The sequence below is a fragment of the Haemorhous mexicanus genome, chromosome 4 (genome assembly GCF_027477595.1).
Source record: "Haemorhous mexicanus isolate bHaeMex1 chromosome 4, bHaeMex1.pri, whole genome shotgun sequence".
Lineage (NCBI taxonomy): Eukaryota > Metazoa > Chordata > Aves > Passeriformes > Fringillidae > Haemorhous > Haemorhous mexicanus.
The window spans coordinates 50,863,848-50,890,337 of record NC_082344.1 but is presented as its reverse complement, the minus strand read 5'-3'; the positions used below and the strand labels follow the sequence as shown (position 1 = coordinate 50,890,337).

The 26,490-nt window shown below is 38.0% G+C and overlaps 1 protein-coding gene across 2 annotated transcripts in view; it reads right to left on the bottom strand.

Moving 5' to 3' along the window:
- Positions 1 to 19,464: 19,464 nt before the first annotated feature.
- The window catches only part of USP46 (ubiquitin specific peptidase 46), a 34,334-nt gene continuing 27,308 nt past the window's right edge, over positions 19,465 to 26,490 (bottom strand). For both annotated transcript variants that reach the window (XM_059844842.1, XM_059844844.1), the window contains one exon: positions 19,465 to 25,845. In XM_059844842.1, the coding sequence (XP_059700825.1) occupies positions 25,744 to 25,845 (102 nt within the window). In that variant the 3' untranslated portion in view covers positions 19,465 to 25,743. The remainder of the gene's footprint in view (positions 25,846 to 26,490) is intronic.

Here is a 26,490-nt window from a genome sequence, read left to right as displayed (position 1 = left end):
CTGGGACAAAATGGACAATCATGATGACACTGAAAGCTGTAAAACATCTCTAATGACTGTCTGAAGGAACCAAAAGCATGCTATGCAACACTGAAAAAACAGATAGTTCATGATAAGACTAAGAGTACTGCTTGAGGCCACTTGCATCAGAAAGTGCATCCTTGCAAATAAAAAAAGCTCGATACACTCTGTTTGGCCTTATCCTGCCATCAGTCACAAGCACCAACAAGCTGTTGGTGACAGCTGAAAAACTAAGGAGTGTTTGAAAGTCCAAATTTAAGCTTCTGGAAATAAAAATGTCACAGCACAGGAACTGTGGCTTAGCACTGAAATTATGCCAGGCGTCCTGCAACATGCTGTATGTGGCATGCACTAATCTACACTTCCAATTAACTATCACTTGACTGCCCTGGTGGTACAGAAGCTCAACTAAAATCACAGACTCTGGTTTGGACTCTACTCCATGAACACCTCCCACCCCAGCTGCATTGCCATTTCAGTTGCATTTTCTTGGTCAGTGCAGAGGAAACCACCACTGCCAAGCTGTTAACAGCCCCCATTGCTCTCTGCCTGCTTCCTGAACTTCACTGTTTGCTCATTGACTCAAGCTAAAATTTTCATTATTCACTATGTTCTTATTTAATTTTCATATTTGCAGAAACCTAGGTTTTCTTTTCCTGGCTACCACCTCTCCAGTGGAGCCCAGGCTGGGAAGGAAGATGACTCCAGCAGTAAATGAGAGGACAGAAGGCAAAGCTGATGGCCACGTGAAGACTGCCAGCCCAACTGCCAGCCATGGCAGAACACAGCCCTTGTCCCTTGTCAAGAGAAAGGTTTCCAAAGCAGAGCACTGCCTATGGGGACAGGATGGAAGACAGTGACATCCCAGCCTCAGGGATTCTTTGCTGTGGTTAGAAAGTGCAGCAGTTTATCTAGGTTTCACTAAGCAGGAGAGAGGATATTGTGGCACTTTTTTGTGAATATGGAATGGCTACTTAGGCTTGAGCAAAATTTAAGGCTGAAGAATGAAGCAGCCAAAAGTGAAGTTCCTTAGTAAAACTGCCATTGACTTAATTACTCAAGTGTTTGAATCTGGTCTGTTCTTACAGGCTAGAGAATGACTAATATAAGATGGTTTATTTAAATTGCATCATTCCACAGTTTATAATACTCTTAAATTATAACAATCAAGAAAAATGCTAATGAATATCTTTAGATTAAATCATAGCAATAACTTACAAGAAAAAAAAAAAACGAAACCAAACCAAACACTTTTTTAAAATCACAGTGCATTACAAAGCTTTTAAAGTCCTCAAAATTATTTAGTGTCTAAAATAGTGATCTGGATACATTGTGATAAAGTAGTGGTGACTGGGAGCAAAAGGAAAAGTGGTCTGTCTTTTCTTTGAGGAACTTCCAGACACAAACCAGAATGATCAGGTTTTGTAACTAAGTTAATCCTTGTGCAGCACTTACCATCCAGCATGACTCAAACCTGTTATTTGACAGTGCACAGGGAAGAGTGAAGAGCTCTATTTACAAAAATTTGGTGACCAGTACTACATTTGAGACTTCCCATGATGGCCACTTCTTTTAAAGAAAGAACTGCTGGTCTTGCTCAACTTGGTCTCTTTTCTCTTTCAGAAAAGTCAATGGACACAACCATGAAAAAACCCAGGCAAGAACTGCCTGCCAAATGAGAGAAAAAAACAACAACAACAACAACAACAACAACAACAACAACAAAAAAAAAACCACAACAAAAAAACAAACCTTAGAAAAAGCTGAATCTAGAACTGGAGCAGAAGTTCAGAATCTTGAAATCCTTCTCAGACCAGCACTCTTTCTGTAAAAGCCTTTTCTAATAATGTCCCTGGTTCAAAATCATGTTTCAAGGGGACCTACTCACAGGAACACATCAGCATCACTCTTTCTGAAGTGGAACAAAAAATTTGTGCCACTACATTTGGCAATCAGAAAAGGCTGCTTCATAATTAGACTTTTTTTGTGGGTTTGGGTTTTTTTGTTTATTTGGTTTTTTAATGCCTGTTATATGAAATATCACTTTAAAATAAGTCAGTGAGATATTCTAATAATGGTGGACTTTCTTTTCTCAGTTTCCCAAAAGTAACTTTTGTATTTACCATTTAGAAATTACACTCTTTCTAAAAGTTTAAATTTTCTAAATATTTAAAAGTTTTAATATTTTAAAAATATAAAGCTATCATTCAGATAAATAATGAGATAAATATAATTAATATTAAAAAATTTACACAGTCCAAAAGAAAATCCTCAAAATACTTTCAATATATGACAAACATACTTTGTTTCAAACTTTAATTGACAGCAAGAATTACCTTGTAATATCAGAACCTCCATATAATAAAGAAATTCTGAATTTCAATCAGCTTTATTCATTCCAAAATCCTGGGCTGATGTCTCATTAGGTGTGCTGTTATACACTGGAGTGCACATGAGGAGGAACTGAAGAGGAGAAGGTCACAAGGAAGGATGCTGGGCTCCTGAACTGCCCATGACAGAAGTAGCAACAGCCCCGGTAATTTGGGGAGGGAATTATGCTGAGATGTAAGACAGCTGGCTCATCTGTCTGTGGCTGCACTGGTGAATTTCCAGTGCAGAAGTAAGTCTGAATGATGAACATCTCCCCTCAGTTTGCACTGGGTCATTGCTGGGACTTGCCTGCCTCAGCTCCTCCATCTGCACAGACCTGGACCAGGATTTTGTGACTAAGTACGCTGTGCCCCTGGATAGAACAATTATATGCCTCAAGAAACCTTTCTTCATTTTATTCCCAAATCCTTTTCATGTTTTTTACCTAGCAGGGTTGACCTGCAGTCATTCCATTTACAGCAGAAGTTATTGATGTTTCAGTGCCCAGTCAGGCAGCAAGTCTTGGTCATACATTGTCTGTTTGGGGCTTAGAAGATTGTTTTTCCTTATCCTAGCCCTCAGGTGGCATCACCACTGTAAAGTTTCCTTTTATGAGGCTAATAAATTAAAACTTTCTTTCCATGTTCTGTAAAAAGACAAGAAGTTGTTATTTTTCTTGCAAAACCACATTAAAGAGAAAGCAACAGCAACCAGAGTATTGCTGTCATTGCTTAATGAAAACCAGAGCATTGCAGTGGAAAACATGCTGGGAAGGACAGCTTCAATTAGAGGAAAGGGGAGATTAAAGACCTCTCTTTTATACAACCTAGGGAAGGAATGTGAAAGAATGGGTTTGAAGGAGGCTCTAATTGAAGGATAAAATGGAAACAGTAAATGGCTTGTGATAAGATCAGTAAGCAGAGACAGTTGAAGTCAGTATTGCTAGGAATATGTGTAGAAGTTCATAAAACCCCCAAAACCCAATTCAGTCTGGAACAGGCAGATATAGAGGAAATATCCAAGGAATTGTGAGTATGTAGAAATCCTATTGGACAGGGACAAAAGGTTTGAAAGGGAAGAATGTAAATAGTTTGAAAAACAATCAAGTGTTGTTTGCATTTAAAAATTATTCACTGAAATAAGAGGAGAGTCAGGAAGATCAAGGTCTTTTCCTGAAGGAGGAATGAAAGAAATTTGATGACAATTTTGCACTGAAGTTATCCCTGTAATCACAGAAAATTGGTCTTCTCAACAGGGAAAATCTGCGTAGCCATAGAGGTAAAATCTCTTTAACTTGAAATTAGTATAACGACGTGTAGCATTTCTTCTTAATGCATTGTATAAAAGAGCTTTGACTCAGACAAGTATGTTTTTAATTAATTTAAATTCTTAATTCTGCCAGGCCAAGAACAAGGTCGGGGAGAGAGGAAAGCTGGATGGAGGAAATTATTTCAAATTCAAAGAATGTTCAACTGCATTAACATGAGCAAGAGAAATGGGATACCAAGAAGAGAAGATTTTTTGCAAAGGAGCCCTCATTCTCCCTAGCTTGTCTGTAACAGCTAAAAATTTTAGTTTGTTTGCTGCTTCTCTGATTTTGAGGTAAGGCTAGCCAACCTTGTTTTCCCTCCCCTACTGATCCTTTGGAGAGCAGCTCCACCTGAGCAATCCACCACTTTTATGTACTGTCTTTTTTTCAGCAATCCTCAGCTGGCATCACAGGTTAAGTGCTGTTACACTTTGTAGTTAGTATTGCCATCTGATACCACTGACCATTTAATTTATTCCATCAAGTGTCTGAATGTGTCAGTCCTCTTGGGAGGCCACAGATGTCCCATTTCTTGCTGCTCTTAGCTGCCATTTGCCCTGGTTTTACATCACACACTTGGTTTTGGCACTTGGTCCTTTCCACTGGCTGTGCCTGTTCCACCAAATTTCTTTCTCTCTCAGCTATTAAAAGCCCTGAGGCTAGCCCAGTATGTGTGCATAGGCAGGTGCATACATGCACGTGTGTATAGATTTCATTTATCCAGGCCTTGCCACATCCCTGATCCTTTTGGACTGCCGGTGTTTTGGGACTGGTGTTCTGGGAGCAGTTGCTGGCACGTACAGACATCTGCTATGGTGAAAGGAAATGAACCAGTCCTTGAGAAAAATGGCTGCAGCAGGTCAGGCCTTGGAGACATAAGTATGTGAAGGAACTTGGCTGTTCCCTGCCTGTACCATATCTAGCTCTTTCCAATGCCCTGGGTCCATTTATTTCATCACTACTTAAAACCTCTTTGAAGTATTTATAATTTTTTATTGGGTGTTTCTAAGAGACACACATAATATAGTTGGTTCAACAGTAAATCTGCTATGATGTGTTTATAATGCAGGCTTTAGAGTCTCTGGAAAGATTAGCATGGAATGATGCAAGCTTAGACTGAGCTGGAAATGTGAACCAGAAAATCTAGGTAATTGTGGGAGAGTTTCTATTTTTACCTGGAATAGATGAACATCCTCTGACACCCTTATGAAAAGGTAACATTGTTTTATTATTGATTTATCTTTGCTGTGTTTTCCTTTGAGTTTAAATTCTGCCCTGGTGAAGACCAGGAGATGTTCCTGATTCAGCACAGGGCTATGTACAGATGTCTCAGTTTGTCCTGTTATTGAACAAGGTGTATCATCCCAGGCTGAACAGTACTCTGATGGAACTTCCAACTCAGCTGCTTTGCCTCCTAGGCACAGCTCTGTGCCATGTAGACAGGCTTGCATTGACAAACATGATATGCTTGGTGACTGGTACACTTTATCCCCAGTTAAAAGTGACCATCAGATGTTCACAGCTGGAACTTGTGAGCCTGTGATCCTGGCCATGAAGCAGAACAGGACCTGGAGCAGCTCTTAATCAACCCTAACAGCCTAACAGGGCATGCAATCCCTTACACCCACTTCAGGCAGGTGAATTTTATCTCTTTTTATTGTTCAGCACATACAGCTTTATTAATGTTCAGAAAGAAGAAGTATTGCACTGGATAAAGATGACCTAAATTTAATATTGCCACAGTTGCTGCAGTCAGTCTCCATTCAGATAGACAGATCTGTCCACCACCAAGAAACAAGAATGGGCAAAGTTTGGACCCTTTGTCCACTGCTGTGGCTGAGCCAGCCCAGGGAGGTGAGCAGCATGTCTGTATGGACAATAGTGGTAAGATAGATTCTTGGTCTTCCCAAAAACACATTGTGACTGCATTACAAGCTTGAAAATCTTCTAAAAATATTTGTCAAGGAACAGGACAATGCCTCCAATTTAAATTTTCATGTCCTGGAGAAAGCCATTTTGTAGGCAGCTCTAATCAGGTGGATGCCACTGTGGCCTTTCCATCATCTCCATCCTGCCACACCAGGCTGCACATCCTAGAGAAGAATGGGTCCACAAAGCAAGATCCTGGGTGGGCAAGCATTGTTACTCGTGTAACCTGTTTTTATTGGAACTGGTTCTAGGGTCACAGAGTAGTTGCTTAGTGGTGTTACAATGCCAGGTGCCTGAACAACTGTGTAGCAGTTTGGAAGGGCACTGCCTTGTGCCCATGCTTCTCTGAGAGCTTTTTCCTTTTTGTCACCTTCAATCACATCCTGCACTTTTCTTGTGTATTTTGTGCCAAGTTGTCCTCAGGTCAAATAAATCTCAAAAATTAAATTGGGCTTTAGGGCAGTTCATCTATTCTTCTCTGTTCCTTAATCACTAAGAAGATGCAAATCCTGCAGAAGAGAGAAAATAATGACTATTTTATATAATAATATGTATATTATATAAATAATATCAGTGCTTATTAATTGAAAAGGGCTGCTCTATCTACCAATAGGAGAGGCTGCACTGAGATAGAAGTTTTGTGTATATGGCCTTTTAGAATTCCCAGTCTGAACCATTAACTTCAAAACTGCAGGGAACCAGATTCTGTGCTTATTTTATGAGACGATCCTTCACCTTTGGCTTGTTTAGACAAGAAACTGCTGAAAGTGCCTTTTAACATAATCCAAAGGCAGTGGAAATTATCTACTTCTTCAAATGCACTGGCTTCCCAAAAAAAACCAAATGGGTTTTGGGTAAGGTATTTATCAATGTGAGTAAGGCTGAACTGGCCCAAGGCAGGTGTATTTGGTCCTATGGGCAGCATAGCATTTGGAGTCACTAGCATCACACTAAGTTTACTATTTCCAGTTTTTAATTCTTTTAACGTATATTTAAGCGTAATAGAAATTTTAAAAACTTGGTGTATTGTTTATGATGTTATAAAATGTAGTTTGAAATTTTAAATAGAGAATAATCTTGGCTTGAGATGAAAACTAAGTAGAAACCAAGGAAATAAGATGTAATGAGGTGCTAAGAAAAGGAGGAGAATAATGTGTGACATGCATTTTGAGCAGAATTGGTGGTTTAGGGTAAAGATGACAGTGGCATGTGTGAGTAGTTTATTCCCTAGTGGGGTCAGAATAGCAAAGACAATAAAATGTGAGACTAGTGCAACTCTGGGCCTCCCACAGAGAGCCACAGTCCTGCTTTTGAGGAATGAGCAGAAATAAAATCCTGTGAAGCACTATGGCAACCATCACCAGGGAGACCATCACAGATCTCAAACATGTTTATCCAGAAGAACTGCAAGCCACAGAGTGAGATGATATACTTGGAAATGGTATTTTTAAAGTAAAAACACTGTTACCTGGTAATTGCAGTGGTATGGAAATGTGACACTTCGAGTTCTTAATTAAACAAATCTGTTTTTAAGAGATACTGCAGTGAATATCTCCTAGAAACAGCTAAAGAGTTGTACTTGCAAAATATCAGTACGTGAGAGAGCTGGTCTTTGTGCAAGAGGGGAAATCAGACCAACCATGTCACTATGGTAGATCTGTAAAGATCTTTAAACAAAACAGAAGTTAAAAAAATCAGTGAAACAAATAATCAAAAAACATTTTAAGGTTCTACATAAGACAAATACAAATAACTGGTGATCATGTTTGTGGGTGGAACAAATTCCGCTGAGTGCAATGTGGTCCTCATGGATAGGGCTCAGATGGACTTTGCTCAAATTTGGCAAAAATGAAAAGACCAACCAGTTGTCTGCTCCTTTTTGTTTTAAAGAGGGAAATGGGAATTGTTGTATTCTGGTCCAGGTTATACCACTGATCTATCATACTGGGTAATTCATCTACTTGTTTCATGTTTCTATCTTACAAAGGAAGATAGAAGCTTGCTAGAGTGTTAAGATGAGCCAGTTACCATTTATGCAGAGGTTTACACATGTGAAGAGTTGGTTTATAAAATGCTGTATGTCTCAGTTTGTTGGCATTCTTCACAACTGACCTTTCTTTTCACCTGTCTTGAAAGCTTTTCACCTATGCTGCCCGTGAGTCACCTTGTTTCTCCAGAAGTTTTTCAATTTCACATAGTTCTTGTTGGCTCTGTCCACTCACACCTGCAGAGGGATAGAAAGAGACAGTGTTGCCCATTATTATTGCTGAGTTCATGAGTGATCTTGTAAGAACAATATGTAATGGTAGCAGCCTGTGCATCCGTGTGTTTCTGAACAAGAGTTTCTGGCTGACAGGCCTGGTTTGAATGTAAAGTTGAATATGCTGGTAGTTGGATGGTTCCAGTCTCCTGTCCCATCTCTCTGGGTGTATAAATATCCACGAACCTTTGCAGATGACTCAGTTAATAAAAGATAATATTAAAGAAAATCCAGTGTCCCACAAGCCCCTCAGTCTATCCCAGGAACACCAGCTGGTGCTGCTTGATGACCCCATGGAGGAGACTGGTGCCCAGGAGCAAGTCTGGGTCACCCTGGTATGGCATCTCCACATTTACTTTTACCCTTTGCCACTTGAGAGAGAAAATAATCAAGACTGAAACTGTCAACACTGATTATCTGGGAGGTGTAAAGCACCTATCAATCAGAAAAGTATTTCTAATGTTTGAGATAGGAAAGAAACAAGAAATGTTTCTGTAGTAGGAGCCTGATTCTCATTTTGAATAACAAAAATCTGTTTCTGAGTAACATGAAGGACAAAAGGAAAAGACAAAGAAAGATTATCAGAGACATGTTCCTTCTTAGTCTCAAATATACTCTCATCTCTGTATTTCATTGTTCACTTTTTTGACCCTGTTATTGTCAGGCCAGTGTTTACCTCCCATTACGACGTCAAACCATTTCTCGATGTTTACGTCTTGGCTTATGTCTTAAGAAAGGAGCACTTTGTTCTTCTACATTCTTTAATATAATTCTTCACTGCTATTGGCAGAAATATATGACTGTAACACACTGACACAAATTGATTCTTTCAGTGAAAGTCTTGCCCCAATTAAGTTGATCAGGGTGCATTTTATAAAAGCATTTCAAGATAAAATGGATCAAGTCAGACAAATAACCAAGAAGACCAATGATTCATTACAGCTGATATCTTTAGTTATATTAGTATTGCATCTTTAACTTCTTTTAAAGGCAATTAATTTTTTTGCAGCCCTGATTTTCTTACTGCTAAACACATAGGCCTTTATGACTGAATTTTCTTGGAGTGGGGAGCTCTATGACTTTTTTGCCATCTAACTTTTTGGCCTATTTTCAAGGGCAGAAGAATAGTTGCTTGGTCTGCTGCAGTCTGCAGCCACTGTGTGGGTCACAAAAGCACTCTGCACGGCACCCACATGCTTCCCACTGGGGCAATTGTTTCCTTTCCACTTGTGTCAGCATTTTGCCTGCATTTGCAAACCAAAGGCCACATCCTTATGGATCATTTTATTCTGGGTGATGAGCCATTCAGGTGGTTTTTCTCCCTGGCATATGAAGACTGAGAAAGATAGCATAGCATCTTCTGATGATTTAGTATAATATTTGAAAAAGTCAGGGCTTATTTCTAGATGCATGTGGTCATAGTTTTCCCTTTATAGGTGCATGTGCCAATTACAGCTCGACTGTACTGCCATGTGAATCAGAAGTGCCTATGTGGAAACCTGCTGATGTGGGAGTTTCAGGCATGCTTTAGTGAAGAGAAGCTGTGACTCTACCCCAAGAGCATTTTGGAAGACAATCTCATACTCTGTTACAAATAGAAAAAACAACTACCTGCACTAGGTACACAGCACAGATACTCTTTGCCTTATCTAACCATGAAGACAGGTGAGACAGAATGTTATTTCACTTTGTATGAGTTCCTGTGAAGAAACCACAGAGCTACAGCTACAGGCTTCATTGCAAAAGTGCTGTTTAGGTACTTGGAGCTACCTCTTCTTGGCAGTTATATAATCCACTTTTATAGCAAACTGTATAGGAAGGGGACTGATGAATTTACCAAGCTATTATGTATCAAAAATTCTAAGGCTAAGAGTTTCGTACAGCAGCTCCCTCCTGCCCCCGAGGACACACATATGAAATCAGAACCATTTGATTGAGAAAAGACAGCAACAATTAAGGATGGAGTGTGGTTTCCATCTGGTGAGGATCAGTAAGTTTTCACAGCTCTCAGTAGACCTACACTGCAGAGAACTTGGCTCCTTAGATTCCTACATGTCTTTTTGTCAAAGATGACTCTGCTCTTGGAGGTGCATGCCAGAGTCCCTGAGCTCCTGGGAAGCCTTAGAGCAGAAGACACAAGACTTAAAAAGCTGGACTCAACACACATGTTGATACTGGGGGAAAATCTCACCTTTCAAAGTGCCTTCCTTACGCTAAGAACTAGATAGCACTGATGAAATGCCTTGATGGAAATTTTCCATAACAATTTTCGAACAGGAATTTGCAAGTGTATTCAGTGAATTTAAAGGTTTATGATGGAATATAAGGGACATAAATTGTCCTACCTTTTTAAATAGGCTTCAAACAGTGCAATCTACATACAATCTTACAGCTGTCTGATTATTTCATTATTTGGTTCATTCATTATTTGGTTTGACACATTTCCTTCATGATGAGCCTGCCAGCTAAATGGGACTGGACTGTTCAATTTAATGGCTTCCATTAGATTATAATGTTCCACTAGAACGAATGGGGAATTCTGAGCTATTTAATTCATGAAGAGCAGCAGTGAGCACAGACTGAATTTGAACTCAGAGGGGCAATGAGGAGTAAGAAATATTTTTATTAACTTTAAACTGCTGTTAGAATCCCCATGAGATCTATGGTTAGAAAAGAAATATAGAATCTGAACATTTTGATTTTTTTTAAACTAAATGCTCATTAACCAGTCATAGCATTCTCAAATTTAGATAAACAGCTATATTGGAACATAGTGTTTGAGTAGAGCAACTTTTGGCTAGTACCTTAAATTTATCATCATTTTCATTGAAATAAATGGGTGTCTAAGACCAAATGAGTTTTCTTCTGTTTTCCCATCTCCAGTACTGACCAGGTCCAGATCCTCAGCTTTATTAAAGCAGCCTTAATTCAAAATCTATTGCATTCAAAGGGAAGATGTCCCTTTGGATTTCAGAAGAAGCATAAGCAAGCCATATAAGTGGCTATTATATGCTCTTTGCCTATTTTCAAGCCAAAAATTGGAACAGAATATTTTGACTACCCACCAAATAGTTGAGGTATGCTACATTATTCTAAGTTAATACCAAAATAGCCAAAATTTGTAAGACTTATAGAAGGAATATTCTCATTTTTGCTTGTATAATCATTTGTACTTATAGTATTTTGTCTTCCCACTGCTGTGTTTCCCCGGAGTCACTTTGGAGCTGTTAGTGGTGTTAATTAGTGGAACTCCAGCCCTTCTCCGAGCCAGGTGACTTTTTACTGGAACAAGAGCAGGTGGTTTACTGGTAAAACAATCAACCTGGGTAAATATCTCAGGGTCATACCAGCCAGTGGGCATGGGAAAAAGGAAGAATTGTCTGGGGTGTGGATGTGTGCCAAGGGCACCCTGAGGAGCCTAAGAAAATGTAGGAATTAGGAGCTCTGGGCTTTGTTGTCCACATGCCACCGGCATGTTGTGCTACTCCTGTCAAGGACTTTACCTGGATGACCACATGTAAAGGGCTTTACAGACTTGCTCCCTCTCCTGTTCCAAAAGGCATAGCAGCCTTTTTGGAGGGGAAAAAATAGAGTTAATTAAGTAAGCAATGACTACATATTATGTCAGAATCTGTAAAATGTGGGTTTATAACTTAGGTACACACAAAATTTTGCTTCTTGATGCGTTGCTATAGCAAATAAAAAAAAATCTTTGGGAGAGATTTTAGGCAGCTTAAATGCAAGTGATTTATGTGAAAAGAATAATAAAAAAATTAAAGAGTAGATGTAATATTCAATTTAACTTCTGTTTTCTCTGGTATCAGAGACTGGAAATTCACTTCCACAGGGACAAAATACATACTGATCAGTGAATCAGGCAGCAAAAAATCAAAAGAAATGTAGCATGAGAATATTTTTCAATATTTTTTTAAGCTTTACCACATGCCTTTTTTGAATTCTCTCTGCTCCCAACACCAGAGAGAGACCTCTGTCAAACAGACTCCTCATCAAACAGCCTAGAAGATGTTTTTATTCAAGCTCCTTGTTTACAAGTTGTTCTTACACAAGTTGTCAGTTTACAGCCAGGGACTAAAAGAGAGGAGAAAAAAAATACTGACCTCAACACCCTGCTGTTCCGTGATGAACCACTCTCCTGGAGCTGGTATCTTCTCCAGAAACCTGGCTCTCTTTTGGTTTTTCCTGACTCAGTTTTTTTGGAAATTGTCCTAGAAAACACAGGCAAAACTGTCACAGAGCTTATACCAGCAGGAAATTCATCATGAGCTACCAAGGGCCGAGATCCCCACACTGTATTTGCAAGCACACTAACATGCACTGAGTTGAGAGCATTATTATGCACTTTCAATTAACAGACACCTGGTTACTGCTGTCCTAGACAGTTTTCCAGCACAGCACAATAAAAACTGCTCCAGCTGACTTCAGTGAATGCCCCAAAGCACTCTGAGTTGTAGCATGCAAAAGGCAGGATTTCTTTCCCATCTGCTCATACGTATCAAATATTGCACAAATGTAATGACGATAATTCATGCCAGTTGGGGGTTATTTGGATAAAGTGCTTTGTTTTGAGCTCATCTTTCATCAGACCATGTTCATCAGTGCCTGGGCTCACTTTGTCGACTGGCACTTGGTGTTTTTCTTGAGATACAGAGGGTTTGCTTTGTTAGATTTTTTTATTAAATTCCAATTATGGAAGGATGACAGGTAGGATTTGGAAGAAAGAAAAGCTCTGCTTTTTCACAGGAGGAAAATACAGTTCCAATGTGAATGACTTCAGTGTCAGAATTCATCTGCTGCTAAGAAAATTAATTTTATTTGAGAAATAAAACAATAGTTTTCTCCTACTGCAACTTCTGTGAATTAGCACCCATGCTACAGTCCAGAGGAAACAGCAATGGGAAGAGAAGTTTCTGTTGCAAAACAGTTGGGTGGGAACACACAGTGTTAAGAATATTTTTCACAAAGTAACAAAGTGGGATGATATTTGGTGTTCTCACTAGCCTTGCAGGGCTGCACAGAGCATAAGGATGCCCAGGCTCTGAAGCTCATGCCTGAGGCAGTCATCCATCTCTTTTCCCATCACTCTCTCAAATAGGTTTCCAACCTGAATGCACGATGTTCTTTGTGTTTGAAATTGTCTATTGACCAAGAAGCAAGTCAAAGGGGGGGATGTTTTAACTGTTTAGAAAAATTCCTTGCTACTTAAAAGATCCTGTGTTACACACTTACATTAGTTATCTAATCGGCTGCATCACCCAGCAGGAAAGTGGGCACAACCTATCCAGCCTTCACCCCAAGTAAATGGATTTGAACCACATGGCTTGTAAAACAGTCCTAGCAGTAAGGTTAGTTGGGTGTGCTGCTTCTAAAACAAGTATTACTTATGTTCTCACATCAAATGAATAAAACTTGGAACAGGTTTCAGGTCTGGATTTGGCAGACTTATGGATTTCCCAAAATTTGGGAATGCTGAGGTGATTAGTAGAAGGTTAAGTAGAAACTGAAGAGTAAAGGCAACACTTGGTAAATATCCCCAAATGAAAGGACTAAGCAGAACAGAACGTTTTTTGTTTCTTATAGCTGAGATGGCTGAAACCAAGGGACAGTGACCTTGTGATGCAAAGTCCTTGACTTCACTTATTTGTTGTGTGAAGTCTCTTAGGCTGAAAAGCCACCCAGTGACATGGCTGTGCTTACTTGTTCAAAGAAGCTGAGAAGGTTTTGTAGAGTCCCTTCCTGGCTGTGTGTGTGCTGGGTGTGTGGACGAAGCAAAAGCAAACTATTCTGTTCTAGCTAGACAACGTTGTAAAACTAACATTCAGCTAAATGAAGATTTTCCTCTAGAAAAGATCTTATATGCTTTTGCCTTTTCTTTGTTTGGTGACCAGTTAAAAGGGCCTGATAAAAATGGACATTGGAAATGAGCAGCAGCTTTTTGAGCCACCAGCCCATCACAGTGACACCTGGGGATAGTTCACTTCTGCATGGTTCAAATTGTTTGTTCCAGACTCAAATCGTGGGTTATCTGGAAACCTGATTCTTACGAGCTCCAAATGCCCATGTGGACGAGGAATTTAAAAAGGGAACACAGCATTTCTTACTCCTCTTCATGAACCACTTCCTTCCCAGAACATTGCCATGGCTTAGCTGACTTCTCTGCTTTGGAGATATGCAAAAAAAGATTAAAATGAAGAGTATAAAACCCAAGAGTAAAGTCATTCAAGGACAGAGTCCTAGGAAAAAAATGTTTCCATAAAAAGCCTCACCTTTTTGCTATTTAACTCTATAAAGCCATTAAAGGGCTGCTTCTTTTTTTTTGTTTGTTGGCTTTTTTTGGTTGGTTGGTTTTTTCAATATTGCCTTATGCTTGTTAGGTCAGTTTTGTTAATACTCACGTATCCATGTAATCCTTCCGAGGGGCCAAGATAAGTAATAATAAGGAATGCTGTAAATAACATTATAGCATCTCATTATCTAAGGCATACATGGAAAATTATTGTGGATAACAAAATACTTTAGGGGGGAATTAGCTAAGCAAATACATGAAGAATGAGGCAATACACAGTGCATAACCCATTAGCTTAATTCATATCTGTAAAAAAAGCAACCATAAACTGAGTAAGCTTGGATAGAAAGTTTCTTTCCCTTGTAAAATTTCATTGCTTTCTAAGGAAGTGATCTTTAATGGGTCATTTATTTCATAAGCTGTCTCCAATAGAATTTTTTCCCCTTCCTTTGAAACCACTAGATGAAGTCATGGTGAGAGACAGTGAGCAGGACCTGATCTTTTTACACTGACTTTGGTTGGGCTTATGAGGGAGTATGTTGCTTGGAAATAAAATCCAATAGTACTGACCTTTTAAGACAAATTTTATTCATATTTGTATAACTGAATTAATTCCTGCCACCTCTGGACATTTTTTTCTTGTAAAGATCTTCTGTCAAATATCAGTTAACTACTCTTAATGTCTAAAAATCTCCCTCCTTGAAAGGAGTGCTGCAGTTATTAACTGATGAGCGCCTGCAAAGGGAAAAAAAATGTGATAACCTACTTATTGTGCATGTAAGAGTAATTTAGGTGGCAACCTCCGATTCTCTGACCTAAGCTCCATAGTTCTCTGATGTGTATAAATATTGGCTTACTCGTTTTCTAGTTGAGAAATAGAGGAAGAGAGAGGTTGCATTTTTGTCCCATGTAATACAATGAGTTCTTGACAGGGATAAGAATGGAAAGCTCAGATTTGCCTACCCAATCTACAGCCCTTGCTGCTTTCCTGAACACACTCTCCCAAGTGCTGAGTCTCTGAATGTACCCAATAGCATGGGCTAATAAATTGTTGAAAAATTCACTGAAGTTGGTGAACTGACATCCCTCGGAGAAAGATAAGATAAGTGCTCTTCCATTCAAGGAGAGCTGGAATAGTAGGTGATACTGTCCAAAATCACAGCAGTAATAGGAAAAAAGATGTGTAGCCCATACATAATGGCTAATAGGAAATTAAAACCCAACACCCCAATGTAAAGGGTACAAAATGTCACTAGAGGACTGCCACTGGAGGAGGACCTGCACCTTGGTTTTTTTCATTAAGAAATGGTATAATGAATTAAAATTTAACACAGTTTCATGAGAAATATTCACCTGGGAGATATGGCTCATTATCATATTGCAGAGATTTTGAGTAAAGTACCTTTGGATAAATAAAGTGAACTGTATTTAGAGCATGATGAATGAAGTGATTTGTATTCAGCTCAGTATCTGGAGGTGGGGTTTGGCTGCACAGGAGTGAGAGCAAGAGATTCACTATATTAAGGAAACACATTTTCCAGGTACATTACTTTTACAACTGTCATGACAACTAAACAGAAACACAAAACACTGAGCCTTTATTCGCAGCCATTACCACACCAAACACTGGCTGGGCACAGTCTGTGCTCTGCAGTACCACTTCTTTTAGGATAAATTGATTGTCTATCCTCATCCTCTGTAACTGCATTTGGGAACAATAAATAAGTATGAATGTGTAATTTTAGTTGTAATGAACCGTGTTCTATAAGTCACGGTAAAAATACAATTTAATATAAATATTGAATACTACTCTAAAGCATGTTAATACAAAAGTTTGGTTGATTCAATGTTGGTTGAAACAACATGACAGGATAGTGATGCAGTATGCCCAGAAATATCCCATAAATGTCAACAGTAGAATTAGCAACCTGTGCTTGAGTATTTAAAAATATCACAGTTGTAAAGGTTAGGGGGAAGAATTCTTCTGGACTTTATGTTGTCCTCAAGGCCATATTCTCATTGGTAAGAGAGTCTCATGCTGCTGCCTTAGTCAACACTGGTCTCTGCCTGAACTACTCATCTTGCAGAATTAAAACAGTCTGTGACCTCACCCCAGAATACTTTTTTCATCTGAAAACGTATATCCAGAATTAAGAAATAAACCATAAATAAGTGACATCATCCTTGCTTTACTTAATATTTTCTGCTAGTGTGTAACAATTAATGAATACTAAGGGGCAAAAGAAAACCAACTCATTCCTTGGAAAGTGAAGTGCTGTAATGACAAACCTCCTGAGTAATCTTGGCTGCCCCAGTGTATTCCAGGTAAGATGAGCTGCATCAGAGAGAGCAAGGCATCAGGTTTTACTGGATCAATGTGCTACAGGGTCTGCATATTGAACTGCATCCAGTAGTGCCTTAAGTTTTAGCTTTTATATTCTTCAGGTCAATACTGCTTTAATGTATAACTCTAAAACTCCATGGCCTGTCAGCTACTGTTCTCCCATTTTATTCAGACAAAACAATTTCTCTATAGGCCTGAACCTCGAGGGCATTTTACTGTCTCAGGCTCCAAAAAACATAAACAAAAAGTGAATTGGGTAGAGCAAACTGGGGGAATGTGATTACATTACCTGAAGCTGTAATTGGAGAATTAACCTCTGATATGCAAATAGACCAAACTTCTATCAGTCTGAAAAACTCATGATTGTTGTCCATCTTGGGTGCAGTCTCTGTGAGACTCCTGCACTGCCCAAGGTGTACCTTGGGAAGGCCTTTCAATAAATACCTACCTTTGACTCTGTTCTAGGTAGCCTCTCCAGGCATCACCAGAAGTGGTCATCAAGCTAGCTACTGAGGAACTGGTGATAACATTCTTACAGTTCGTGTTCTAGCTGAGTGGTGGCCAGATTCAGCTCAAGCTGAAGTTATCTAAAATATATATGGATTTTGGTACACATTACCCAATTTGTACCATTTTCACCAAATTAAGACTTGACAATTTATTTGATTATCAGGTAAACTGCCTTGAGGATGAAAAATGCTTCATAAATGACAGTGAGAATTACGTGATTAGTGAATAAATAAAATTTAAGATTATATTTTGCTCCTGAAACTTGTTTTCAAAGAGCAGAAATTATTACAGATTCAGCAGCAGTAGCAGTACTTCTCCAGTGTTCACAGTGTTCCACACGTTACCATGTCTTACAGCTGCACAGAAAACACAGCTCTGCTCACCAGAATTTTTATGAGGATGCTATAAGAAACTTTATTCTAGATTCTGTTATTACTAATCCCACTGTTAAGCTGCAAACCTACCTGGAGCTTCTTTACACCTATAGTGAAGTGATTGATATTAAAATTTGCCCTCTAACCTTTTGTGATATCTGGTCTGCAATACTGGGTGATGTCTGTATCTTCTGTTTCCTCATCTTTGGTTCTGCTCTGTACATGACTTGAATATTTCTTCTCACATGTGTGTCAAATGAAATCCAAAGGCTGTTTCACTCTGTCTTATTCCAAATTTCATTCAGCATTGATCTGTTTATTTTACTCTTGCAGCAATTTGGTAAAAAGTCTTTATCAGTCTCCACCTCTTGGCCTTTATTTGATCCTGGTAGGTCTCTCCATTCATCCTGGGACAGCCTGCAAACTCCAGGGTGTTGACTCCTCTGCTGTTTCTGTATTCATGGTGAGATGAAATGCACTCTTAGCATCAGGTGAAGTGTTTGTGACTGGTTAAACTCTGCATTGTGCAGTGAGGGTGAGTGAAATTTAACAAGGCAATGGAGTGATCTCTAAGAATTTGTAAAAAAATTAATAAGAGGAAGTTATTTTCAGAATAGATAATTAAAATGTCCTGTTGCCATATATGTGTGTGTGTGTACATGTATTGAAAATGGATGTCCTAGTTTTCTTCTTTAAGAATTGGTACTAGATTTTTAAGTTGCACACAAGCATTCAAGGAAATTGATACCTCCAGAAATGTGGAAAGTGGTTTGCTATGCCATGTATTTAGTCATATCTAATAAATATAATTTGAAGTCTGGTGATTACATTTATGAGTAACCTTACAATTTTCTCCTACCATATCTGACTTTTCAATTCACATTAAATTATATTTTTAACATTTCTCTGGTTATCTGGTGCACAGAACATAACCCAGTCTAATGTAAAATGATTAATCTAATTCATACAAAAGAGTAAGGAACAGAGATACAGGTAAACATCATACAGCTTCTAGGAAAGTGCATTTCTGAAGTGAGAGAAGTTCTAGTGGAGTTCATGTACAGTGATTATGAATCCTGCCCCTGGAAACTTTTTCTTGGTTTCTTTATTTTTACACCATAAATTCTATTTCTACAAAATGTTTTAAAAGAATAGATTTGTGAATATTTAGTTCAGTCATCTCCTGTGTTTTAAATTTTTGTCTCCATCCTGCAGTCAAATGCTTACATCCTAATAATCCAGGAATAAATTTGAAGGTACTTCAAATATTTTTAATTTTAAAGGAAACATGTACTGTAAGATGTGAAGTGTTTTTCAACCCAGTCCTTTGATAGTCTGATGTGCCATAAATCTGTGTGTTAGCTATAAATGCAACATGCAATTTGACAGCTATGTTTGATTCCAGCTCCCTAAATTATTATGAAGGAATAAAAATAATCCATTTAGACAGGAGCAAGAAACTCCAGCCTTTTATTTACCTCACTTTTGAGAATGTAAATAGTGTTTGTTAATGAACAACTAAAGGAAAATCAGCAGACAACAGGAACCTTTCAAGTCTTTGACAAAATTTTAGACTTCAGTAGCAAAATCCTTTCCCACTCCATTAGTCACAGGTAAAATCCCAGGCTGAAAGGGCTCATTGTTTCCTGATGTAAAAGGTAGTTCAATTCTGGCTGATTTTTATTCTCTTCAGTTTTAGCTGAAACACTGAGCTCAAACATTGACAAGGTCAATGGTGGTGTGCTTTACCTGGGTACAGCTCAGTCATGCAATTGTGTATATATTCTACAAGTCAACTCAGAAACTACTTGAAAAACTTGTTCTTTTAAGACACTTCAGGGGCAATCAGCTCATGGGGTGAAATATTCTCTGAAGTCACTTAAAATGTGTTTATCACATTAAATTGAATAAAAAGCAATCATCTTGTCTTGTCATCTGTAAGAACACAGGCATCTGCCATTCAGAAACGCGTTGTGTAACAACAGACATCAATACTCAGCCTTAGCATGGCTCCAGCTGAAGTCAAAGCAAATTGAATGGAAGTGAGATCAGCTAAGGAGTTTATTTTATGTAAAATATAAACATGTTAACAGGAGAAAATACTGTTTTCTTATGTTACAACCTTAATAACCAACATGATTTTTATTTCACAGCTCTGCAGGTGGTGCAGGGTTCAATTACATGTACATGATGATTAAAAAGAGCAGATATTCATCTGTACACATACACTGAGTATTGTACGCTGTACTAGAAATCCAGTATTTCTGTGTGTCCCCAGTTGTGTGCCTCATAATTCTGCTACCTCTTATTCCATTTAAAAAACTAGCACAAAATTTAAGTAGCTTTATAATGATTGCATCATTTTGACAAGGTAGAGAGGGACTATATATTTACAAACAGATACACATATTTAAAGCCTCTGAAAAAAACCAACCCATTCCATATTTCATCCTCTTCCCTCTCTTCTTCCTGCTACCCTACATTCATATCCATACAGGATGTGGTGGCTTTACTCCTAAAGCATCATGATAAGTTATGGAGCTTGTGTTAGGTCTCTTTTAATGAAAGCCACTGAGACTAGAAAATTGTCTCCAGGAAAACCACGGGCACCTGTAACATGGCATCCCTGATGTTGCTCTTGCAGTTAGAATGAGAGCTGGAGAGGACTAGGAAACAATTTAGTATGTGGCCAGAGTCTGGTGTGGGACATTTCAAACGTGAACACCGTTGCAAATACAAAGCTGAGGTTTAAGCTCAGCCTCTTCAAGGAATGTATACCTATTAATGAGATTCTGGGAAGTGGGGACAGAGGGGTTGCAAATACTCATATTGCAGCAAGCCATATGTTTTGGTGAACTGCAAGATGTCTTCATGAAGGGCTTAGTCCTGCCACTTTGGAATCCTATGAGAAGGGTCCAGATTATCTAGAGGATGGAAGTTAGGAAGCTACATGTTAGTCCAGCTTCTCCTGTGCTATCACAGATAGCTAGACCTAGTGTGCTATCACAGAAAAGTTACTTTTTCATATTCTTGTCACCTGCCACAGCTTTCATCAGAAGCACTAGGCTGTTAAATTGACTGAAGTGAACGGCACACACAAGTTAATTTATTTTACATAGTACAATAGTCCCAGTCTTGATAACCAAATGAAACAGAATTTATTAAAGAATTATAGCAAGAGATCATGAATAAAGGGAGTTATTTGCAGTTTCATATTAAATCAGTCAGGCAAAGCCCGCAACCAAACCTCCTAGAGGGTTAAGAATGATTAGTATGTAAAGTGGTGTGGGTTTAGCCAGATGGTCCCATCAGGTGGGCACATACCTCCTGATAGGTGTTATTTGACCGTGTATGCAAAAGAACTGGGCTATCTGAATAAATTTTGTCGACAGGTTCAAGCAATCTCTTTGAAGTAATGCATATTACCTGAAAAGAAATTAAATGGGTGTCTATCGAGCCTTGCCAAGGGCTATTTACATAGTAAAGGCCAAGTTAAATTGAGAAGAAACACCTCAGTATCAGAACAGATGCAACAGGAAAAAGTTCTGGTCTTTTCATTGATCAAAGAAAATACAGTATCTAAAGCACTAGGAATAACCCTTGCATTAACAACACAGAAAGTCACTGGCTTTCTGATATGGACACCACAGATGCTGCCTTCTAAAACCATCATTTTAGACAAGCACTTGTCTTACTTCATTATCTCTCTGCTTCATTTTGGCCTGAGTGAAGAGAAGAAAGATGCAAAAACTTGCTCTCCTTTCCAGCATGCACACAGTAGCCAAGAGTAATTGTGGCTCATCAAATTATTCACAGTTGAGACCAAATAGAGCACTGATAAAGCAGCAAAGAGAGCAATACCCATATTATCAGCTGACTGACAGCTGACTCTGTGACTGGTAAAAGAGAATTCTCCTGCAAGAACTGGAACTTTTCTAAATTCTAGTCATTGATAACCATGTCACATTGAAGTATTGCAGTCATCCTCAGGTGGGTCAGCAGGCAGAGAGCACAAGAGGCTGCGAAATGTGCAGAGTGCAGCTCTTAGGGTACACACTGATGTGGGCAGCAGACACATAGTAAATGCTCTGTCCTTTTTATACATGAAAAAATATGTATGAAAATGCTTGGGCTTTCCAAATTTACAACCCAGCTAGGACTACAAGCCTAAAAATGGAAATTGAGTTGTAACTAGAGATATTGGTTCACAAGCAACAGCTGCAAAAGCGATAAGACAAAGGCAAAATATTAAGCTGATTGGAATTCCACAAGATTGACATTGTTGCTTAAAGTGCTTGGGTTGATTACATTTAAAAAAAAAAAAAAAGGTACATAAAAATTAAAGCAAAACAAATAGTATTAACCACATAACTTATTATACAAATACAGTAACAGACCAACAAAAGAAAAATAAATTAAAACAAACTCTTCTAAAAGATACAAGCAAAGAACAGGTACACAGCCAAAACTTCCTAAAATTTCTAGTATTCATTCAGCTGTAAGACACTGCTCTCAACTATCAGCCACATGCAGCTAAAGAGATGAAACAAAAAGGGTTTGCTGTTGAGAGGCATCAAATCACTGGCAGCTGCAAGCTGTCAGCTCAGGTGCCAATACATGATGCTGGAACAGAAGAGTGACTGAAATGTACTGTCTGAAGATAAAAGGTTGTGGTAGCACTTTAGGACCCATTGCGTAAGGTGAATTTCAGTTGAGTTTTGCTAGGTCTTCAATATTTGTACTAAACCTGATATGAAGGGAACTCCTACTTTGTTTTCTTTACTCCATCTGCTAAAGGAACATGACTTTTCATATATAATCTAGCACTCTGAGGTAACGGAATTGTTAAAAAAGAATTGACAGGAATCATTTTGGGACCTAATTTCAAAGAAGTGTTCTGTTTCATTGGTATGGCTTTTCCATCACTCCACTCTTGTGCCTCCCTCTGCTATGTCCCCACATTAGAAATTCTGTAAAATCCCGGCAGCCTGTTTTTGGAAATACAGAAGCTGAGTTCTGAGCTCATCCTCTAAGGTAACTGATTCATCAGCACTGCAATGCTGTGGAAACACAGACAAGACAAAAATGGGGTTTTTTCTAAGTAGAAAACACAGTAATAGTATTTATAAATGGACAGTGCATCTCAGCAACAGCATGGGAAATAATTGGAAAACTCCAATTGTTGTTAGACCTAATATACCTAGAACCTGACACCATAAAATATAGTCATTTTAGGGAAGCACAGAATAGTATTAGAGATCTGTGCTAGCATTTTGTTTTCTAGCTGCTAGCTGAAAACATTCTTTCATAAGGGACTGGAAATCTATGCATAAGCGTAAGAGAAAAGGGATTATGCTTTATTTAATCAACTTAAATACTTTACACCATATGATTGTTCCCTGGGGGATCCCAGTCCTGCAAAACTTGAGTGAATGTGCTTAATTTGACAAAGTTCCTCTGCCTAGACTGGCACAATTCATACAGCTGTGACAGACAGCTTTTGGACTGAAGTCAAGATATTCAGCACACTGGAGACTGGATCCAATTTATAGAATTGTGACCACAACTTTGTTAATCAAAAGAAAATGCTCCTTAGTTTAGCCAGTGTTAATATGAACTGTGTATTCCACAATGCTCCAGAGCTGATGTCAGACTACTGATGCTGGACTGGCGTGGTACTAGTGCTGTGATCTTTCCATGGGCCAGCATGAATTAAAAATGCTTTTTCATACTTTATGAAACAGCTTATTCTAGTAATTTTCTTCTCAATAACTTACTGCAATGATTTTACAATATAAAGCTGTCTTGCAGTGGAGAAAACCAGAGATTACTATCCTGTTGTTTAGCATTTAACTATTAATTCAAACTATTAACATTTTTAAAACAAATTTGCACATAGGTCTATTGAAATAAGGAAATTTTTTCCTAAAATTGAACTGATTTAAAAATTCTTTTAATGAAAATTTACATTTCATATAAACATGAGCCCTGAAGATTCAAATTATGACCTTAGGAATATCTGGTTTTTTGAATCTTTTAAAACAAAAGAATGTTGTAAGAATGTTCAGTAGTAAACTGCAAAATACAGACCTTTGGTCCAGCACTGATTAATGTTGATCTAGAAAGTGATTTCATTCACAGTGAGGAAACCTTATCCATTTTAAAAGGCCAGTAATTTTTATATTTTTTTACACAGAAATTCTGAATGTTTATAAATAAATCAATTAAAGAGGGATTTGCAGGTTTAGCTTTTCAGTGGAAAAGCTCCTGATCTCAGTGGGAGTTGAAGTCTGCTGTAAGATGTCTATCTTCTGTATTAGAGACAGAACATTTCATTCTAACATCAATAAAAGAATAAGAGCTGCATCGTAATTATGCTTGTCTTGAGCCTGCATACCAGCCTTCATTTATGTGAGTGATCTCTGTAGACCACTACTCTCATTCACTTAAGTCCTCTAAGGTTACATTCTACATCTGCTTTCTTGCATCAGTAAAATAACATGATAAATCACAAATAATCTTTGCTGAAAAATCCACTTCTGTTTCTCATTCGGTGTAAAGTGCTACATTGCCTTAGTTTACAAAATGGCCATTGAAAAATCCAACTGAACTTCAAATGATGTTACAGTAGAAGCTACTTAATTTTCACCAATATTTCACAAAAGATATTTCACATTCACAGTAGAGTACAATGAAAAACACTATTATCTTTTCTACAGAAGACTAAAATATGAGATGTAGCTGCACTTCAAAAGCCATTTCTTGAAAGGGAGTGTTGGCCATAAAGTGTCAGGCAGGCTTCTTAAAGAAAAAGGACAAAAATCAACATTGTCTGATAAATACATAATAAGTGAATAAAATGTAACAGGTAGGAATAAATTTTGTGGGATGAGAATATTTCCTTAAAATACTAGAACTGTCAGCTCCCATGAAGACAAGAAAAGTGTTTTTGCTGTTGATGTCATTGGAATATGACTTTGGCTACTGAAGTTCAAGAATTGTATAATACCAAACTGAAAAAGGTAGCTACCCAGCATGACCACTGACTCAAGCAACTATCAATCTCTTCTCAAACCCTACTGATACTTTCTTCTACATTTATTCTTTGCCAAATTCAGGTATTCAGGTGAATTCAGAAATTGTATTAACCAGTGCATGACAAATGCCAGCCAAATTAATCCAGAAAAATCATAAATTTAGTCTTTTGCACTAGTTTTGAAATCAATCACTCCAGATCCTTATCTGTTTCTGTGGTGACAAAACTCTGTCAAAAATGACCAGAATGTGAAGGATGATATATACATGATAGCATGTACACTAGTGGTTGCTCTGTATTATGTTTCTAAGAAATTACTCAGTCTTGAGAAATGAAAATGGGACCTACAGATATTTAGAAAATTGCAGGGTCAAGTTGTGTCTTATGTACAAACAATGCTTATTTAATAGGACAGGATAATTTCAGTCCTGATGGATATGTTACATGTGAGCAGTGTTGCAATCACAACACAATCCAAGTAAACAATCTATATAATTTTAACAAAAATGTAAGCTCAGTCTTTATAAAAGCAACTTATCTCTATATCATATGTGTGATCTTACTCCCTTTATTCCAGTGCTCTGTAAGTTCTGAAGTCTCACCTCATCTGTACTGTCTCATGACAGAGTGGCTGAACATACAGAATTACTTAGTTCCAGTGTAATTTAAATCCCTCTATGTGAAATTTAGGTCTGTGGTTACACTCTGAAAGTTTTTAACAATCAAAATTGAAATTATTTTGGAAGAATATCTTTTCTGCAGCAGAGTAACATGTAAAAAAATCCCCTATAGAGCCACAACTCAAATCATCATGAAACTGATTTTTTTCCTTATACTTAAAAGGGGTAAGTATATGTCAGGATGCATTTAAAGGAATGCTTTGTAAATTAACACACTCCAAAACCATCTAGAAAGTTTTAAATAATTTTGTCCTAAATGTAATGAACACTTTCATATAAAATACTACTCTAGCTGGATTGGGTTTAACAGTTGACATCCAAATCTCATTATCTGTAAATGTTAGTCCATATAAATCCCACTAAAATCTGACTTCAATTAGCTCTTCAATCAGACTTAAAAACTACAAACAACCCCCTCCCTCTAAAACAAAGTTCTGAATGTCAAGAATGGACGGTTCTAGTCAACACCACATAAGCCACTGAATAGGAGACAGTGTATTGTTGTTCAACCATCCGGGGTGTGGGCTGTGTAAAAGTCAGTTCGGGGCAGCCGGTGCCTTCCTTTGCGGGCAGCATCCTTGTGCGCAGTTATCGCAGTTTGCCAAGTCACTCTCTCGACTGATAGAATAAAATATAGCCAGACTCTGAATTTTTTGATATATCAGAGGTCAGACCGTAGAATTCTTCAATAGCTTGAGCATCTATTTTCTGCAAAATAAATATTTTTTTAATATGCTGTTAAATAAAAAAATACTAAATACAGATTAAATGACTGCAATTAGTAAATTCTGTTTGCAATTTAAGCAGTGAAAGGGTAAAGATTAGGGGCTGATTCTTGCTGATATCAATCATAAAACTCATAGGCATGTTTCTGCCACTAAACACAACTGAATTAGGCTTTTTCCAATAAGAGACTCCTTGGAATACATTAATGAACATAATGAATGTTTATGTTAAAACGCATAAATGTGACCATGTGATCCCATCTTTCTCAAATTTTCAGAAATCTTCTTCAAGACTTGCCCCATCCAGCATCTCAGTGCTTACTTTCCTTACCTCTTGGGAAATCAGACTCAAAACCCCAGTTTTGCCAGTGGGCCACAATGACATAAAAGGGTTTGCATAAGAATGAATTTCAGAGTGCTCAGACAGAATCTGCAATAGCTGTGGGACAGATTCTACTCTAATCTACATTCAGGCAATCCCAGATCAACAACACAATTCAGACTTTCTTGTAGCTTCCCTATTCAAAACTGAAAATTCTACAGCAATGCTAGCTTTACTTAGTTCAATTTTACCAATTGAAAAGGTATTAATGAGTTAAATTTATTTTTTTAGATATAGAAAACATTC